General features: G+C 42.3%; 1 protein-coding gene across 12 annotated transcripts in view; it reads left to right on the top strand.

Annotated features, from left to right (window-relative positions):
- The window catches only part of FBXW7 (F-box and WD repeat domain containing 7), a 146,740-nt gene extending 129,536 nt beyond the window's left edge, over window positions 1–17,204 (top strand). For 10 of the 12 annotated variants that reach the window (XM_023755116.1, XM_023755097.1, XM_023755091.1 and 7 more), the window contains 3 exons: window positions 1,383–1,608; window positions 3,180–3,390; window positions 4,473–6,417. In XM_023755116.1, coding sequence (XP_023610884.1) covers window positions 1,383–1,608; window positions 3,180–3,390; window positions 4,473–4,741 — 706 coding nt within the window. In that variant the 3' untranslated portion in view covers window positions 4,742–6,417. The other 2 variants (XR_002829676.1, XM_023755128.1) reach the window with 2 other exon arrangements.
- Window positions 17,205–21,034: the final 3,830 nt, after the last annotated feature.

The raw sequence follows: 21,034 nt of genomic DNA, 5'->3' as shown, positions 1-21,034 counted from the left end.
GGTTTTTAATTAATTCTCTCATTACCTATCACCTGAACTATTGACACAGCTTTCAGACCTGGTCCCCTGTTGTCTACCAAATTAAGGACATAATCCTCAATCCAGTTTTCAAAATGGTTTCAGCAAATCAGACTGCTTCCTTTTTTTCCCTCAGTGCCTTTGCTGTTGGTTTATCTCCTACAAAGCCCTCCTATTTCAAGTCCTTTCTGTCTTCTATTGGCATATCTTCATGGTACCCCCATTAAACAAATGTGATTTCTACTCCATTTGTCAGAACAGGTGTTTATGAAAGGTCCTTCTAGTGACTCTATTCCAGTCTTTACCTTTAACTCTGCCCAAAGCATCTTCTTTATTAAGAACCATAGCAGCCCTAACCGGTTTGGCTTAGTGGATAGAGCGTCGGCCTGCAGACTGAAGGGTCCCGGGTTCGATTCTGGTCAAGGGCATGTACCTTGGTTTCGGGCACATCCCCGGTAGGGGGTGTGCAGGAGGCAGCTGATCGATGTTTCTAACTCTCTATCCCTCTCCCTTCCTCTCTGTAAAAAATCAATAAAATATATTTTTAAAAAAAAGAACCATGGCATTAAGCACATTTCATACTAGATTGGTAATATGTGAAGAAAAAGTATCTTTTCTATTGTAATTTGAGTCTACTTTGAACAGTGTACTCTACTATTAAATTTGGGGAATTGGTATGAAGAGACCTTGCCTTTCAGTTTCCATTAGTTCTGACTTAAATCTCTCAATGATTCCACTTTCTACTCTTCCAAATGTGGAAACTATGGCCTTTCATTATCTCTTAGGAATGACATAAAGATGCCTTGTGTTTTCAGCTCTCCTTTGTAATCCAGAGATGGTTGCAGTATTTGTATCACTCTGGTCTTCAGAAGAGTGTAATTTCAATAATGTTGGGCCAAATTTTGAAGGAATTTATGTTGCCTCAACATATGTGTGTTCTAAAATCTGTATATCATAATGCCTTATATAGCTGTTGAATACTTATAAGCATATGCAGCCTTTGAGAACATGTCTAAAACTGGCTCATTTTACCAGTATGTAGGTTGTAAAGCACATATCTTTTAAAATACAGTACAGTAGTTTTCAGACTGTTCCACAGAACTCCAAGGAGCTTCTCGATCTCTCACAGGTGGGGAACCAAACAGGCCAAGTCTAGGCTCCTCAACTTCCCATCCCAATCAGAGTAACTCAACTTTCATATGTTTATATATCAGGGTTTTTACATAGGAGTTTTGTTTTTTTTAAATAGATGTTCCTACTTAACAAAAGAAAGAAAAGGTTTAATAATCGCTGACTTTATATATAATGCTTTTTCATATTATTAAACATTGTAATACTTTTTTTTTCTGTTTTCCTTCCTACAGAGTTGTTAGCGGTTCTCGAGATGCCACTCTTAGGGTTTGGGATATTGAGACAGGCCAGTGTTTACATGTATTGATGGGTCACGTAGCAGCGGTTCGCTGTGTTCAATATGATGGCAGGAGGGTTGTTAGTGGAGCATATGATTTTATGGTGAAGGTGTGGGATCCAGAGACTGAGACCTGTCTACACACGTTGCAGGGGCATACTAATAGAGTCTATTCATTACAGGTAAGAGATCATATCTCCCCTACCCCTTAGATGCTCTACTGGTGAATCACAAGATAGTTTTACTCAGATAACCACTGTCAAATTGTTGATCAAATGCAGTCCAAAAAAGACTAATCAGATTACCTGTTGTTTACATATACTTTAAAATTAGCACGAAAAAAACATAAATCTTGAAATTATTTATATGATTTGTTTTAGTTTTTCTGTGATCCATTTCCCCTCTAAAATATAAATATTTGTCTTGGAACCTGGGATTTTGGAGCCCTAAGCTTTTTGCTATATTAATTAATGGGTAGATAGTCTCATAGGAGAATAACCCAGATTTTAATAAACTCCTTAGCAGAGGATTAATTTGGCCAAAAGCTGCCCCTTTTCCTTGATAGCTGAAGGTTGATGGACCATGTAATTGTGATTCCATCCCCATTCAGAGGAAAAGTGGAGCCTTCCTGCATATAACTCTACTTTCGCGGGGCTGATTCTCAGTCATAAAGAAATAAATTTGACTAGTTTTTTTGTGTACATTTGAACCTGATGTCCTTGGATAGATTGCCATATTTTTAGATAAATAAATTAATAGCAAGTTTAGAAAATGGGTCTTATTTTATTTTCTGAAAGACAGCATTTCATTAAAAAAAAAATTCCAATTACTTATATAGTTCATTTAACAGTTATTGTCCATTAGTGATCAGCAAATTAGTACATAGTCCCAGTGCTGACAGACCTGTTTTGGGGGTATTTGTTTCTTAATTGATGGAATACTAACCATGCCACGAGATATCAACAGATAATAAAGATGTTTGTTAGCTTAGAAAAGGTTATTAATTTGGAGGAGGGAGAATTGGCTGCAACTGTTTTTATGTTTTGTGATATACTCAGAACCTTAATGAATATAATAGTCTTATTTAAATAAACCATTAGATTTAGAAAAGAGGTAGCAACATTATTATAGATCTGGGAATTAATAAATAACTTAGTGACTTTGGGTATAACTGGGAAGCAGAAAAAGTGCTGTGTAGCTTGCTTTTATTATAAAAGTGCCATCTCTTCTAATCCCAGATTTAACTATCTATTGGCACATTTTCTAATTAGCATTTAGGTTATTGTAAATGAAATTTTTATTTTACATACAATTTTTAGTGGAACTATGGTATCTTTCAAACATCATGAAAGTTATCTGTAGCCCTTTTCATGCCATAGATGTTGATAGGCACACCCTTTATCACAAGCTATATCAGTACTTTAACTTCCTATAGGGAAATAAAGCTTGAATGGTAGTCCTTGTTAAATTGTCCATAGTATGTGGCTACTGTATGTAGCCAGATGATCTGGAAGTAATGTGTTCATTTTAGGTGTTGTGTTTTCTTTTTAATTGTTTCTGCATCTTTCGGATGAGAGCTTCTGAGAACGTGCACTGTAGAGTTGCTTGATTACATACAGTTTATCCTAGTACCTCATTTGTCCTTGGCATTACTTGTTCTCCTTGGCCTCATCTCCTCCCCATTAAGATTAAGGTCAATAAATAATATCAAGAATATCCACACGTCTGGTCTAATACACTGTGTCTGTTGTAGTTTGATGGCATCCATGTGGTGAGTGGATCTCTTGACACATCAATCCGAGTGTGGGATGTGGAGACAGGGAATTGCATCCACACGTTAACAGGACACCAGTCATTAACGAGTGGAATGGAGCTCAAAGACAACATTCTTGTCTCTGGGAATGCAGACTCTACAGTTAAAATCTGGGATATCAAAACGGGACAGTGTTTACAAACATTGCAGGGTAAGTATTGGCTACCCCCTTTTAGTTGTGTTTGTTAAAAATTAGATTGTTAGTCAAAAGAGAAATATGGAGCTTTTGTGTCACAAAAAGAGTTAACCTCATACAACCTGAAAATGCTTATTTTGGATAAGCTTATGAGCATTTCCACTCTTGACAAAACTAGGCTACCTTGAGAAAGTGTGTTAAATTGTGTGTTTAATATAAGATGTAAATTGTGGTGTTGATATAAAATTATTTAACCACCTCCTGCATGTACAGTCAACTCTATCCAACCTTGGCTGTATCACAGAAGCAACATGTTCATTTTATTATTTGAGTGATCATTTCATTTTGAACTTGTAGTCCAATCTAAAATTAAAGAACTGTCTTGCTGGGGGTGGGGAGCTCTCTAATCTGATAGAAAATTGCTTTGGTCTCAACTTACACCCTCAGCCATCTGCTTAACCAGAACGGGAAGGAATGATAGTGCCCACTCAACTAGAGAAAGAAAAATGAAAGCCACCATTATTAAATGAGGCACAACAGTGTAATCTTACATCATGATTAACTTCTTTGTATTGGTCACAGCCCTTAGAAAGTGTTTTTTTGTTTGTTTGTTTTTTTCAGTGAGGCCATCTAGTGGGCCGGCCATATTGCAGCTTTTTACTCATTGGTTTTGTCTCTTTCTCAGAGTTTTGGAATAGTGTGCATTCAGCCTTTGCCCTTGACTGGCCAGTTCAGAGCAGTAGGGCAGTAGATCTCTTAGGCTCGTATCCATCACAGAGTCCATGAAGCTGGGCTATCTCTGCCATCACTAAGAAGAGTTCTCATTTCTGCAGCCAGAAAACAAATGTGTGCTGGTAGCTAACCAAGCTTCTTGGAAGACAGAACTCTTGAACGTTAACGTTTCAGTTACAAACACCTACCAGATTTTCTTATATCCCTGCTGATCCTAAAATACTCAGAGCACAGTTTCTAAATTTGCAGCATTTTAAATATTCCGTGTACTGTATGTTCTAATGTAGAAGCCTACAAAAGTACAAGGTAACTAACTCGTAGCCATGAGTTCTAACCAGTAATCAAATCCCTTTGGTTTTGCCTAGGTCCCAACAAGCATCAGAGTGCTGTGACCTGTTTACAGTTCAACAAGAACTTTGTAATTACCAGCTCAGATGATGGGACTGTAAAACTGTGGGACTTGAAAACGGGTGAATTTATTCGAAACCTAGTCACATTGGAGAGTGGGGGGAGTGGGGGAGTTGTGTGGCGGATCAGAGCCTCGAACACAAAGCTGGTGTGTGCTGTTGGGAGTCGGAATGGAACTGAAGAAACCAAGCTGCTGGTGCTGGACTTTGATGTGGACATGAAGTGAAAAGCAGAAAAGATGAATTTGTCCAAATGTGTAGACGATATACCCCCTGCCCTTCCCCCCTGCAAAAAGAAAAAAAAAGAAAAAGGAAAAAAAAAGAAAAGAAAAAGAAAAAAAATCCCTGTTCTCAGTGGTGCAGGATGTTGGCTTGGGGCAACAGAATGAAAAGACCTACAGACTAAGAAGGAAAGAGGAAGAGATGACAAACCGTAACTGACAAGAGAGGCGTCCGCTGTCTCATCACATACAAAGGCTTCACTTTTGACTGAGGGCAGCTTTGCAAAATGAGACTTTCTAAATCAAACCAGGTGCAATTATTTTCTTTATTTTCTTCTCCAGTGGTCACCGGGCAGTGTTAATGCCGAAACATCATCACAGATTCTGCGCGTCTGTTCTCTTACCACTGAGACCTTAGAAAGGAGCTCTTAGAAGGGAGCTGCAATAACATCAGAATAAGTATGGTTGACTTTCTAATCAGAGAGCATCTGCAACAAAAGTCATTTTTCTGGAGTGGAAAAGCTAAAAATATATATTACTGTGAATTGTTTTTGTACAGTTATCATGAAAAGCTTTTTTTCTTTTTTTTTTTTTTTTTTTTTTTTTTGCCAACCATTGCCAATGTCAATCAATCACAGTATTAGCCTCTGTTAATCTATTCACTGTCGCTTCCACATACACTCTTCAGTGCATATGTTGCTCAAAGGTGGCAAGTTGTCCTGGGTTCTGTGAGTCCTGAGAGATGGATTTAATTCTTGATGCTGGTGCTAGAAGTAGGTCTTCAAATATGGGATTGTTGTCCCACCCCTGTACTGTACTCCCAGTGGCCAAACTTATTTATGCTGCTAAATGAAAGAAAGAAAAAAGCAAATTATTTTTTTTTATTTTTTTTCTGCTGTGACGTTTTAGTCCCAGACTGAATTCCAAATTTGCTCTAGTTTGGTTACAGAAAAAAAAAAAGACTTTTTTGCCACTGAAACTTGAACCATCTGTGCCTCTAAGAGGCTGAGAATGGGAGAGTTTCAGATAATAAAGAGTGAAGTTTGCCTGCAAGTAAAGAATTGAGAGTGTGTGCAAAGCTTATTTTCTTTTATCTGGGCAAAAATTAAAACACATTCCTTGGAACAGAGCTGTTGCTGCCTGTTCTGTGGAGAAACTTTTCTTTTTGAGGGCTGTGGTGAATGGATGAACGTACATAATAAAACTGACAAGATATTTTAAAAATATATAAAACACAAAAGTAAAATAAAGTTGCTGGTCAGTCTTAGTGTTTTACAGTATTTGGGGAAACAACTGTTACAGTTTTATTGCTCTGAGGAACTGACAAAGCAGAAACGATTCCGTTTTTGTAGTAAAGGCGTCACATGCAAACGAACGAGATGAATGAAAAAGTCAAATGGTTTGCCTCATTCTCCAAGAGCCACAACTCAAGCTGAACTGTGAAAGTGGTTTAACACTGTATCCTAGGCGATCTTTTTTTTCCTCCTCCTGTTTATTTTTTGTTTGTTTTATTTATAGTCTGATTTAAAACAATCAGATTCAAGTTGGTTAATTTTAGTTATGTAACAACCTGACATGATGGAGGAAAACAACCTTTAAAGGGATTGTGTCTATGGTTTGATTCACTTAGAAATTTTATTTTCTTATAACTTAAGTGCAATAAAATGTGTTTTTTCATGTTAGTATGCCTGTTTTTTCCCCTGGGGTCATAATTCTTCATTATAAATACTTAGGGTTTGTCTCTAATAATTAAAAGAGCAAAGTGTTGGTTTCTTTGCGTTCCCTAGTGTGACTTAGAAATCAATGCTTTCCGGCCCATGTGATACTAAAGTAAGAGGGATGTGCTGTGAGTGCAGGTTTTCTTCCTCTCCTTACACTCCAAAGGATGCTCCATTGGGTTCGTCTCTGTATTACCTTGGGATATATAACTAAGGGACAAAAATCACAAAACTTGTGACCATTATAACTGAAATTTCATTTTAAGAATTTGACCACATCTTGCAAACGTGGTCACAGCACATTACAAGCACCAGGAACTTTCTGTGCATCATCTGTGGGGCTCCCACCACCCTGCGAAGTAGGTACCGTAAGTCCTCACGTAACAACGTCCATAGGTTCTGCAACTTGAGGCAAAATGACATACAAGGAAACCACTTTTGCTGCAGATTAATTGATATAAATGAGTTAAGTTCCTATGGCATCTGTCAACATTAAAACAAAACAACATGGAGCAAAGTGACGTTATATGAGGACCTGCTGTACTGTTGTCTTCTTTGTAACAATGAGGGTGCAACTGCTGCTCAGACTGGTTAGGTGACTTGTTGGAAGTCAGATAACTAGTAGAGCCCTGGACTTTAAGAAGAAACATTTAGAATTTTGACCAAAGCAAGGTTGTGGTACTTTCAGGCTCTTCTGCCACCATTTTATGTGGTACATCTAATATAAATGAAAAAAATGAAGTCAGCTATTCAAATGATGTAGACTCTAAATAGCAGGTTCTCTCTTCCCCATATATGCATATATGTGACTATATGTGTGTATATATAAATATAAAACCTCCAGTAATCTCAGCTATCCAAGCCATAGATGAAAATCCCCAAAATGGATGCTTCTTAATGAATAAATTTCTCACAAAGCATGTGTTCTTTACTCATAGGGCCTCACTTTCCCAAAACTACTAAGTCACGACATCTAGGAATGGGACCCACGTCTCTGCATGTAGACTAGCTCACCAGGTGAGTTATGGACACAACTTCGAGAGCCACTGCCTTTGATACCTTTCCAGTGCGGTTGGTTATTTGGCTTATTAGTTCACAGCACATTACAAGCACTAGGATATCAGGGAGGAGTGAAAGTTAAAGGGAAAGTCAAAAATGAGGCAAAAATCCTATGAGGCCATGAAGTGCAGGGGCCAGCAGCCCTGCTCACTCTAGGGTAAACACTGACTACTCTTGAATGGTCAAGAAGAAGATGTAATTCTATTTGGTAGTCTTGAAACGACTTGGTGTTTCATAACATAAATGTGGCTTCATTAATATAATCGAAGAAAAACATCATCATGTTATAGAATACAATGAATTCACAGGCTTGCAGACAAATAGGCCTGAATTCAAATTTCAGTTCTTCTAATACTACTTTCTAGTTATGGGACCTTAATCAGATTTTTTTTGACCTCATGTTTCATCATCTAGAATATAGAGTGCCCCCTTCTAAGGTTACTGTAGGGATTAAATGAAATGTTGTAAAGTATATAGCACACATATGGTATTAGAGTTCAATAAATGGTAGCTACTATTAGAACTTTAGGAAAATTGACCCAGATAATTGTAACTTCTGTATCTGGGAACAATTGAACGTGTTCATGACTCATCCAGGAATGTAATAAAAATAGCATTTCTATATGTAGCAATTTATATTTTTTAGAGTAAAGTCACATAAATATCTAATTTGACTCTTACCAAAACCTTGTGAGATAGACTGGTATGTAGCACCTAATGGCGATTTTGTACATACTTAGGTGTTCATTTTTTTATTCATAAATGAATAATCTTTATTATTGTTTCCAAAAGAGAAAATGTTAACCTCATTCTAAAGAAATTATTGTCATTATACTAAGAAAGGTCACGAAGGGAACTCTGCTTTGTGGCCTCCTTAATGAAGATATTCACCACCTTCTATAACTGAATTTTTAAATCTTCGTATCAGAATATAAGCTGTCTCCACATTTAGATGTCACAAGTTGCCAAAGATCAGACATTGCCTGAAACTAAAGCTAAAATTGGGTCACAAAGGTAACCCATAAAAGCCCGAAGCAAGTGCTCAGTGAATACCTGTTGAATTGAGCAAAGGGAGTCTCTCTCTCTCTCTCTCTTTCTCTCTCTCTCTATCTCTATCTATCTCCCCCCCCCCATCTCATTGGAAGTGTTTTAATTTTGACACTTTGACACTCTCTTACTGAGACTCAATAACCACAGCTATCTCATTAATTTGCAACAGCAACTGCATACCAAAATGGTTAAGTTAATATTTCAACCTACCTATTGGTTTAATTTCAAAAAGTAATTGACATTTAATTATTTGTGTTAACTGCTTTTTAAGCAGTTTTCTTTTGAGCCTGTCTGTTATAAAGTCTCCTTTCTATTTCTCTGACTTGATAAGAGTCTAAATCAAACAACAGGAAAAGACCTCTGTGCTTTTCCCTGAGGTGAACCAGGATCAAGGGCAGCCTCCCAGACCCAGGTGGTGCCTTGCTTTCTGCACACTTTTCCCTGCACTCACTGCACGATGGGAACAAAGGGATGGGGTAGAGGAGAGAAGATACTCGAAGGAGCCTGCCCAACTCCATCCTCCTCCTGTGCTTTCTTCTAGTCCACGTTGAAACCAGAAACAAGCAGCTTGGCAGAGCAGGAATAGATTCATGCATTTCTCTGATTCCTTTCCTCAGACACTCTTCTTCATTCTTTTTCCTTCTATTAGTCATCCCTAACCCACAAAGTCAGGATTGTAGCTTACATTCCATCAGATTATTCAGCCAATGAGGGATTCAGCCTGGGCATCCCTTACAACAATTCTAGGGGAACCTCCCGTTTTCTTTGCACCATTTGTAGTTATACTGGTAATAAACGCTTCTGATGCGGGTTGTTTTCATGTTCCCTGCCTACTGCATTTTGAAGATAGATTGTGTGTGTGTGTGTGTGTGTGTGTGAAGATAGATTGTGTGTGTGTGTGTGTGTGTGTGTGTGTGTGTGTGTGTGTGTGTGTGTGAACATGTGTACACACACACAAATACAAGGATATATTGGAACCTGGGAATAAGCCTCTTGTTCCCAGTAAATCATAACGTCATTTCCCTTAATCTTTTCCCGTTTCATCCATGAAAAAGAGGAATGGGACATAGAAAGGGAAGGTGTCGGTGGCCAAGAGGAGACACCCTCAGTCTTTTCCATGATAGGTGAGTGGCTTCTGAAGACGATGTGTGTGTGTTCACACTGTGTTCTTGGGGTCCTGCTTTGAGTAACCATACAGTAATTTGAAAGTTGATGCACAGTTTGTGATTTTGGCGTTTTCTATTGTCCAAAAAAACAAAATTAGATCCAAACTTGAACAGTTAGAATGATACAGATGACAACAACTACTGAAGCCTTAGGTGCCGACCTCTTTTTCCCCCTGAAATCTATCTTATTAAAATCTATCTACTGTCCAGGAGATAGGTTTCGAGTTAGAGCCAGCTAACTTGAAACACAGCTCTGTCAGTGAGAGTGCTTAGTCACTGATTTGAATTACAAACAAGCAGAGCGTGGCATTGTTCATCAGCCAACAACTCTCATTTTCCACTCTATTAGTACTAGTGAGGCCCAACTGAGTGAAGTTCTTGCCAACTTTGTCCCCCTGCCACCTTCTCTTTGTAGGTGGAGGAGACCAAAATATCAAAAGGTAATTTCAAAGGTCCTTCAGGGAAAGGAGCAGCACCGAAAGCTGAAAGGACTCAGAATGCACCTTTCCCCACAGGGTAGAGAATGAATACTCCAGATCCAGTTCCTAAGAAGACGCATTGCTGAGAGGAAAGGCTGGCCACGTCCTCATTTGCAATTGGGTATAAAAATAGCAGAGTTTCTATTTCAGATGATCCGATTCTCCCCAAGATTTTTAAGGACAAGGAACCAGTGAGTGGACATTTTGATGTTTCATTCTTTGCTTTGGAAAAATCTATCGTGGCAGCACTTCTGAAGGCTGTTTTCCTTTGGGTTTTGTTTTGCTTTGGCAGTCATGCTCTGCAAAAGAAAAATTATGTTGAAATCACTCTTGCAAATCAAAGGCTCAAATATAATAGACCACAAAAATATATTGCCAATATACCCTGTTTTAAGGAGGTCCATAGATTATAGAAGAGACAACAGACCACTACTCACCACAGAGGAAGGTTATTTGTGAGATCTTTTTAAAAATATATATTTTTAAAAATTGATTTCAGAGAGGAAGGGAGAGGGAAAGAGGGACAGAAACATCAATGATGAGAGGGAATCATTGATCGGCTGCCTCCACTCAGGATCGAGCCTGCAACCCAGGCATGTGCCCCAACTGGAAATCGAATCCTGACCTCCTGATTCATAGGTTGAAGCTTAACCACTGAGCCACACTGGCCGGGCTTTGTGAGACCTTTTAAACGTGTATTGATGAAGCCCATTAAGACTTGACCAACCCTGATGCCTTATTAAATGCAGTCAGAAAGACAATACAGCCCCCAGCTACCAGGTTCCTTTCAGTGTGAGAATGCTATCCAACTGCCGAGTGAGTTCCAGCAGCTTCAATAAACCCTCAAGGACACAAGAAGGTACAGAGGTAAAAAGTAAAACTGCCTGCTACTCTGGTAAGGTTTTGGGGGACCTGAAGCTTATAAAGGACCCTCTTAAAAAGCAAAACTAGATCCAAACTTGTACAAATAGAATGATAAAGGTTACAACAACTACGGAAGCCTTGGATGCAGATCCCTCTTTTTCTGAGATCACTTTGGGGCAAATGAGGAGCAGGCTTTTGCACCCTTACAGTTCTGAGGAGAAGCAGGGCCATGCAGAAGTTATGTTGGTACATAGTACATCCATAAATGTTAGCAGTTATTATTAGTAGCAGTATTAATGAAAAAACACAGCTGTGTTCAAATTTCATTTCAGCCTCTTGTGTGGCTCTGGAAGATTTTTTTCACTCTTTCTGAACCTCTTCCATCACCTGTAAAGGAGAAGGTAGTTGTTGTGAATGTTAGATGAGGTAACATGTGCAGCGCCTGGTACAGGGCTTGGCTAGTTATGTGCTCTGTCCTGAGTATTATCACTGCCACCAACAGTAAAGAAGTTGGGGACTATCTTTCAGGCCATCATTTCAAGCTTCATCTGGAAGAGTTGATCTATAGGACTTCTGAAACACAATGGCCACACTACCTTCCCAATGTGCCAGGAACCCAGAAAAAGCAGTATCCCCTGTTAGAGAGTAATATGCAATCCAGATTAAAATGACAAATTATCCCCAAAGACCTACTTAAGTAATAGTAGAGAAACTGAAAAGGCATAATAATCCCAAAAGGGGAGCAGGAGAGAAAAAAACAAATAGACAAAAGATATCAACAACTTTGGATGAAGGGAAGCAGATGGCGGAGTGGTCTCCAGATAGTAGATGAGAGAAACTACACCCTAGGTGCCCAGGAAGAGGGGGATACACATGAGAAGTGGGCTAATTCCTTTATTAGGAAGGCAAGGGTAAGACATGGGGCTGAGAACTGGGGGGCTGGTTGAAAGTAAGAGCACATGACGTGAGTGGAGCCCACTTCCCTTTCTTACCTTCTGGCAGCCAGGGGACCACCTATGCAACCCCCCCTACAACACCCCCCCACACACACACGCATGCACACACACACACACACAGTTTACGAGAACTCTGAAAGGGATGTGATCCCAACTGAGTACACACCACAGGAGAAGACTCAGAAATGAAAGTGGAGATTATGCTGCAGTCTGCAATTCTCCCTCACCTCCCAGAGTGCCAACAGGCTGGCACAGACTAGGGGATTCCTCCCCAGAGAAGTGATCAACCCAGCAGAAAAAGACTCCATATACTGGCATTGGACAAAGAAGCAAGGGTTCCTCCAAGTGAACTGTAGACTCCCCCCTCCGTCCAAGTAGAAACTCCTCATTCAGTGAGTCCCAACCACACAGAGGGAGCTCCTAGCTGACTGTGAGTGTGTGTATCTTAAGTATGAAAAAATAGTCAAAAACCATCAAACATCTGAGAAAGACATCTACTAAGTAAGCTAAGAGATCCATGAAATAAACTTGGACAAAGAACTATAATTAATAACCTCGACAAGATCAGATACCGCATCTTATAATACAGGGACAGAATGCACTTTTTAAAAGGCCTCCTAAAATGTGATAGAAATTTAATGAGAAAAAGAAAAACTTTTGATAGAAAATAAAAATTAAGGAAATCAAATAAAAGTAAAAAGAAGAGATAGAAGTTAGTAGAGAAACTATAAAAGACTTAGAGGATCAGTCTAAGACATCTAATATCTAAACAGGACTTTCAAAAAGGAAAATAGTACAAAATAAGTTATTCAAAAATTAATACAAAAAAATTTTTTAATAGAATTGGAGAGAAAATTCCTAGATTGAAAGAGCCCACTGAATGTCCTTCGAATAAATGAATGAAAAAAAAATCTATACCATGATTCATCATTATGAAATTTTGGAGCAGATAGGCTAACAAGAAGCCCTAAAATCTTCTGGAGAGAAAAATCACCTTAAAAAATTGAAAATCAGAACTTTAAACTTCTCAACAGCAACATCAGAAGCTAGAATGAAGAAGTCTTCAAAATTCGACAGGCAGATTATTTTCAATTTAGGATTGAAATTATTGGCCAAATTATTGATCAAGTCAGAGGAAGAATAAAGACATTTCTAGACATATAAAGTCTCTAAACACTACTCACAAACTCTTTCTTAGGAAGCTGGTGGACTGCTTCCAAATCTTCCAGCCCACCAGCTTCTTTAGAAAGAGTTTATCAGTAGATGAGTGGATAAAAACGCTGTGGTACATTTGCACCAGGGAATACTACTCTGCCATTAAAAAGAAGGAAATGTTGCCTTTTTGACAAACATGGGTGTACCTAGAGAGTATTACGCTAAGTGAAATAAGCCAGTCAGAGAAAGACAAATATCATATGATTTCACTTATATGCGGAATTTAATGAATAAAACAAACAAACAAAATAAGAACAGATTCATAGATACAGAAAACATATACCTGCCAGAGGTGACAGGGTGGGGGGGGGGGGCTAATAAAAAGGTGAAGGCATTAAGCAAAAAAGCAAAACTTTCGACACACAAATAGTATTGGGAAAAGGGAGTGGGGGAGGTAGAAGAGGGTAAAGGGGGGATAAGTGACAGAAAGAGACTTCACTTGGGATGGTGAACACACAATACAATATACAGATGATATAAAATTGTACACCTGAAACCTATAGAATTTTATTAACCATTGTCACCCCCAAAAATTCAATAAAAAAATTTTTTTAAAGCTTGTGGAAAATGTGGTCCAATAAAACAAGGAAATAAACATGAAAGAGGAAAACGTGGTATACAGAAAATAGGGATTTCAACATGAGAGAGGGGTGAAGGGAGTTCTAGGATGATCGATGGGCCTTTGGACGCAGGAACTACCAGTGAGGTGTGAGGAGGAGGGCCTTAGGGGAAAGGCCCCAAGACTACAAAAGGAAGTGACACATCATCTCACCATCCTGACAGACCATTTAGAGAAAAAGCTCCTCAGTACTCAGGACATCTAATGATACATTTAGAAAAAATTTCTAAGTTTCAATACGTTAAAAGCTATACAACAGATAAAAATGAGGTAATTATCAATTCAATATAGTGTGTGAAAGAAACAGAAGTACAATGCACTATTAGCCCCGCAGCAAACCATATTTATGTAGCCATAAAAATGTAAATACTGATTAATGCTGTTGCTGACATGTATTCAGGGGAAGAGAGTTAAATCCTCATCTGCCATAATTAGCAATTATTAATGTCTAAAATGAAAGACACTAAGAAATAAGGGGATATGCATATTATAAAAGGAAAGGGCATACACATCAGAAAAATCAGCTAAAAAGTTATGTGTCTGCCTTTGTGATGGGGGAAGATGGTGCTGCATTTTGATATGCTTTACTTTTTTTGCATTACTTTGCTAAAATATATTTTGTTTAAAGCAAAGCCAAAAATAATCAGTATAGCATTTTTTCAGAAATAATGACATTTCTTGACTCATTCCAGTCAATATCCATTACAAGGCATTGCCCTTGCTCATCACCACGAGTCACCTAGTCCATGGGGCTACAGGGCTGCTCCTTCCAGAGGAGTTCCAGAGCCGAGGAGAGACTAGGACAGGAGTGTTCCAGAGCCAAGGGGAGGCTAGGATGGGAGCTGTGTGAGGCAAGTTACCTGGGTTCTCTTTGTCTTTTTTTTTTCTTCTGTATAAGGACTCCAGTAAGAATCCCCTCCTATGAGGCTGTTGGAGGACTGAATAGATGATGCTTAGCAGAGTCTCTGGCTCAGGAGCTCTTACTAAAGGGGTGTTTATTATTACCACTCTCCTTCCGTCTCAGGGTGAAATCTTGCATTAAGGTCTGGAACTAGCAGGACCCAGAGCTTTGGATTTCAGGTTCTGCTTTGAGAGCGTGTGATGGATACACTGAGTTGTCGCCCCAGTAGCTTAGATCAAGAGGACTAGCCACTTCTGAGGCCCCAGGATATAGTCCCCTCTCCGCCCACCCCACCCCACCCCCAAGTAGTTTTCCATCATCTCTTGCTAGTTAGCAAATTGGGTTTTACTTCCAAATTCTCCCACCAGGTATCTTACGTGTTCTCTCTACTTGGAAATACTTCTCAGCAAACTAAAACTGACTGAACTTTTTGTAAAATGAAGTTCAGGATATCTCTTTTTCCCTTGAAATTCCAGATCAGAATTGCAAAAAGGTCAGAGTGGGGCCAGTGGGAGTAGAAGCAATGGGTTGGCAGAAACTTCCTTTGTGCCTGTATTCAAGGTCTGTGAAAGGCAATGCTGAGGGCCGGTGCGCCATTTCCCTGATGGCAGAGGCTTCTTCACACCGGGGAGGTGTGCGGTGGATTTAGTCTGGCGCCTATCAATACGCAGCCAGCTGCCCAGGGCGCGGTCCCTGCGAGCTACTTCGGACCCTCCAAACCTGCCCACCAGAGTCCTCAGCGTTGGCTGTGGATTCTTCATCTGCCCTGGCTGCTCTCTACAGGCTCCAGAACCAGTGTCAGCCTCAGGCCCACAGGCTTGGGGGGCCAGGTGGGCGGGGCTTGCTGCTATCAGCTCAGCCCCTCAGGCTGAGTCCTAAGGTCTAAAGGCAGACAGACAGGCTGATCCTTCTAAACACAGCCTGGGTTGCCACAAAGCCCCCAAACCACAGCTCTCCAGTAGTGTTTGGGTTTGGTAGCTACAGGCTATTTATTCATTCGTGTGTGTGTGTGTGTGTGTGTGTGTGTGTGTGTGTGACTGTGACTGTGGCTTTCTGGTTGGCGATCTAGACTCTTACCCAGAGATTCCTGAAGGTTTCAAAGCACCCAGAGGGACCACCCGCAAGTTTTCCTTTTTTGAGAGCTATTTAACCATCACCTGTCAATTGAAGTCAGTGGTTTGTCGAAGTGGGCAGATTCTTACTGTCCTGAAGCCATAGGTGACCATTCATAAGCTGGATCCTTGAATCTCAAGTATGTATGACACATCAGGCAGTATCACTACCCTCCGTGAATTATTTATTTTCTTTCTTTTTTTTTAAGCAGCCAGCAGGGACCCAGGGCTAATGAAGCAAGTCTGCTTCATAACCAGGTAGCCAGGGTTCCCTCGAAAGAATCTCCTGTGCAGTGATCGGCCTGAGGGCCGGCACAGGGGTGCCATGTGGAAGAGAAACACCAGCCCACGGAGAAAGGCTGCGACAGTGCCTCTGCTATCAGAACCCAGGTCTCCTGCTTTGGTGAGTGTCATCCTCTCCAACTCCTGGGAGAGGGGTTGTGGTCCTGTGCTCACCGAAGCCTCGCGCCCCCTCCAACCACAGAGCCCCCCCCCCCCAGTGTTTCTGTTCATTCCCACTCGGCGAAGGAGTCACAGTGATGGGGAACATAAATTAGAACTAAATTAGACTGAGACTCAGTCCTGGAAGCATGACTGGCCCATGAGCACTACTGGCAGTTTTATGTCTCCACGGCCTGGGGTGCGGGTTGGGGGCCTCCCACATCAGGAACCCGCAACTGGGCTAATCCGTGCACAGGACAGACATCTGGATCTCCAGAGGCCTGACTCTGCTAGGGAAGAGAGTCACTTCCTCCAAGCTGTGTCCACCTCTAAGAAAAAAAAAATCACTTACGCACAGAATATGCTCAAGTTGTTAAAACGCTCTTCCTTCACTCTTTCCCCTTGCTTACCCGGAAGAAATCCAAATGAGAAAACTTAAGATGAATCAACAGAGAAGAACAACAGATCAACGTGGGGCTAATATCAGTAGCAGGGAAGACCAATTAACAAATCCCTGCATTGTGCTGTTTACTCTCCTATTCCTAAGGTTAATTATGCGATCAAGTAACAGCTTTTGCCTTGATTACAGGGCCCTCAGGAAATAAAAGCGTGTTTCCACTTTACAAGTGTGTTTGCATTTCGGTCCTGCATTGGTAGCAGGTACTGGGCTCAGCAAATATTGCCTTACACACGGTTATCATCAAAGGAGAGGGTCTTAATTTAAAGAGCTTCGAGACTAGATGAGTCAACAGAAGCATAATTTGAACAAGTGCTCACACCCACCTACACATCTTCTCTCTCCCTGCCCTGGACTGCTGTCCATTCTTTCCAGGTGCCGTGGCCTGGAAAATGCCCAGTGGCAGGTCTTCTCCCATGATTTCCTGTTGGGAAGAATCAGTAAGATTCGCTGCCTGGCCTTACACATATGTAAAGAAACAAAAAACGTCCCCTGCGTTGCCAGGGGACATTCTCAGAAAGGTCATGGCAGCTTACATGCTTTGAGGGATATTCTTATGGCAGGCACCTCAAGTGAATTAGCTCAAAAAATGTTCACAATAGGGGTAGATGCTATCATTATCATCATCTCTCCGTTACAGGTGGGGAAAGGCATAGAGAGACTGAGACTATGCGTACTGCCCCCACCCAGAGCAGCCCGTCAGAGCCGGATTTGAACTCAGCAGTCTGGCTCCAACGGCTGCATATTAACTAACCTCTGGGTGTTGTGCTTCTCCCTTCGGGGCCTGACTTGGGTGCGCAATGTTAGATAGTGGGTTCTTTTAACACATTGGAGAAGGACACCTAGAAGATATATTGTGCCATTTGTAAGCTTCAAGTGAGATGTACAAGCTACCTCTGCTGCCTACAATCACTTCTGAGCAGCCTGCCTCAAAGTAATGAAACAGAATACACTTTGGTGCCTTGGGCGCGGTGGCTCCATTGGGCGTCATCCCATGTACCAAAAGGTTGCCAGTTGGATTCCAGGCCAGGGCACATGGCCAAGTTTCAGGCTTGATCCCCTGTAAGGGACATGCAGGATGCAGCCAATAGATGTTTCCTCTCACATTGATGTTTCTCTGTCTCTCTCACTCTCCCTCCCTCTCTCTCTAAAAAAATTAATTAATTAATTAAAAATCTTTTTTAAAAATAATATGTATTGGTGTCTTTGGGGGCTGCTGAACGTGTTCCAGAAATGTGACCAGGCACCTGTGAGGTTGAGTCCTCCGTGCCCTGCTGGAGCTCTGGGCTGGTCCAGGTCAGGCACCCAGTGAGTGCTTACTGAGGTTGAGTCCAACTTATGGCAACACAGGCATGCCTGGAGGGATGCCCACCTAACTGGCAACAGGGATAAATGAAAAATGGGTTCGTGGCTTTAACAAGGACTCATCACAGACTTCTCTGGATGAAGGTCAATGTATCAAATTCATTTCATATCTTCCTCTTGACAAGAGCGCCTACCGAGAACGGGAGGCAGCAGGTGCAGCAGCTGCGTGTTCAGGCCACAGAGTCTGGAATGAGTCACCCTCCCAGGCTCTGCCGCTTTCAGCCAGGCCACCTCAGGTCCTCTCCTCACCCTCCCTGCACGTCACTGGCCTCATCGGTAAAAGAGTATCTACCGCATAGGTTGTAATGAAGACGACGTCAGATAATCCAGGTAAAGGGACGCAGAGTGCAGCAGCAGCCTCACCCTCACAGGGGAGCTGCTGGGAGAGGCAGACTCTCAGGTCCCGCCAGACGTGCCAAATCAGAATTGGACGTTAGTCCTCCAGGCCATTCACCTTCCTCTCAAATGGTCCTTCTCACTGCACTGTGGGAAGTCATAGAAAAGTGAATCTCATAATCACTATTAGCCCTGAGATCAGCGGCCATAGAAGTGCCTGACCTCCTGTTAAAATACCATAAACAGAGACACTTGAGAAATGGAGCCGGAGCTGCTGTCCCAGAGGAACTGCCGCGCCTCTGTCTGTGGGATGTGAAAACAGGTCAAAACAACCTTTGGACTGGGGCTCAAGCAACATTGTGCCCAAAGATCTGTTTGCAAAGAGAGCAAGAAAGCAGTTGTAAGTGATTGCTGCTGGACTGGAAATTAAAAGCGCCGTGTGGGATCAGCATCACTAGGCTAGCTTGTCTGCACCAATAGAACCTTCCTTCTACGGATGTAACTGCGCCCCTTCCCTTCTCATGAAGACCCATCGCTATTATTCCCTAATCAGAGCACTATCCGGGCTTCTGCCTGAGTCAGTGCATTCTGAAGACCTAGTCTTTTTTTCTTTTAAATAATCCTCACCTGAGGACATGTTTTTATTGATTTTAGACAGAGAGGAAGAGAGTGGAAGGGATGGTGGGAGGGAGAGATAGAGATAGAGATAGAGATAGAGACAGAGACAGAGACAGAGACAGAGATAGAGATAGAGATAGAGATAGAGAAACATTGATCTGTTGCCTCCTCCCAGGGATCAAACCTGCAACCCGGGTCTGTGCCCTCACCAGCACTGAACTTATGACGCCATGGTGCATGGGACGACACTCCAACCAACTGAGCCACGCTACCTAGGGCCTGAATAGCTATTCTTATTGAGCTCAAATGCGTGCATGTTGCCTCTCACCTTGAAAGGCCTTGAAGTTTTAGGTTAACCTCAGCATCACCCTTCCAGGAGTAAAGTGTTATGAGGGGAGAACCTGGAAATGAGGGGCAGGCCCAGGTCGACTCCCCTCCCCTGTCTCCCCGTCCCTCCTCTAAATTCTCAGAGAGGCAGGGAGAGCACCTGAAGCAAGTAAGAGCCTCTCTGGGGAAACCAAAGTTGGGACAACAAACAGCCACAAAAAGTGTGGCTTTTGCAGCAGGCAGTGATGGGAGCTGGCAAGTCACACCTGGTACCGACACTAAGAAAGCCTTTAAACATTATTATTATTACTTTTCGCACAACCCAAGTCTGCTGCCAGATCGTGGCTTTTCCGTCCAGTGTACAGTTACAGCTCAGAAGTGACTGGCAGGTGGTAAAGAGCCCCTCTCCCTCAGAAGTCTGTTTGGAACACAGAGGCTCTGCCGACGAGTGTTGGGAGAGAGGTTTGACTGAGTGTTCAATCTCCCAGGTACTTCGACATTTTACAGCGAGAAATGATGTACATTAAGCTGTAAACAAGGACATAAAGGAAGACGTAATTAGTGTCCGGAAGCCTTGTACCACTGTTAGGTGAGGTCTGATACCTCAGGATTAGTTCCACGCACGAAGGAAAAGTATACAGCTGCATATGCGGGCTGCCGAGAATGTATCTTATCGCACTCAATTTACAAGGAAATGAAGCAGAAGTCTGCAAGACCGCATTCAAGCTTTAATTTTCCTTCTGGTTTTCCCCTCCATTGTATCTGTAGAGGACCCCGGAATGGTTTGATAAGTAGAGCTTTTGCCAGTCAGTGAATAAGAAAGCTCTTATCGGAAGCGTCACACATCAGAAGGTCCTGGGCGTTCAGGGGACGGGTGGGCACAGTGCCCTCCAGCAGAACAGATTTGGAGAAAAAACATGGCTCGCTGTCCCCCAACCAGCCGCCCCGCTGTAACGTGGTTTTCCGTGACCTGATGCTAACCCTGGGCCTGCCTCACCGGCCTGGGTTCCAACTGTTGGGAAATGAAGAAACTGAACTCCCAGAGGAGGAGGAGAAGGAATGAAACCCCAGGGCTCCCTCCCGCCTGTAAAACTCGCCTTCCCAGCAGCTGAGCTGCAAGTCCTGGAGGGAGCCATGCCTAGTCTCTAAGACGGTCATGCCCCGCCCAATTCCAAGGAGTTCTGGAAGCCAGGGCCGTGAAGGACAGAGACTTGGGACGTGGTGGTTTCCGAGGGGGGAGCGGCATGTGCAGAGGAGCAGAGGCGGCGGTGTTTCGGGAAAGCAGGAGAGGAGGATCCCAAGGAGAGAAGGAGTGGAAAGTGGTCCTGGTCACCCCCAGTGCTGGGCTGTGAGGAGTGAGCTCTCCTCTTCCCACCCCGCTGGAGTCAAGGACCCCGGAATCGCCCTGAGCCCTGGGTGTGGGGACTGCAGCCACAGGGAGCCTGGAAGGGCGCGGCGCAAACCAGTCCTGAAATGACCCCCGCCCCCCCCTCCCGCCCCCGCCGCTGGCCCCGTGTCCCCTGCCCAGAGGACAACAGGGACATTCCTGGGACACTCTCCCAGGCAGGAGGGAGCGGTCCTGACACCAGGCTCCGTCTCCTTGGCTCCCTGTGCTG

Source organism: Myotis lucifugus, unplaced genomic scaffold (genome assembly GCF_000147115.1).
Source record: "Myotis lucifugus unplaced genomic scaffold, Myoluc2.0 scaffold_1, whole genome shotgun sequence".
Lineage (NCBI taxonomy): Eukaryota > Metazoa > Chordata > Mammalia > Chiroptera > Vespertilionidae > Myotis > Myotis lucifugus.
Note: the sequence above shows the minus strand (reverse complement) of the source record. Positions and strands in the feature narration are given on the sequence as shown.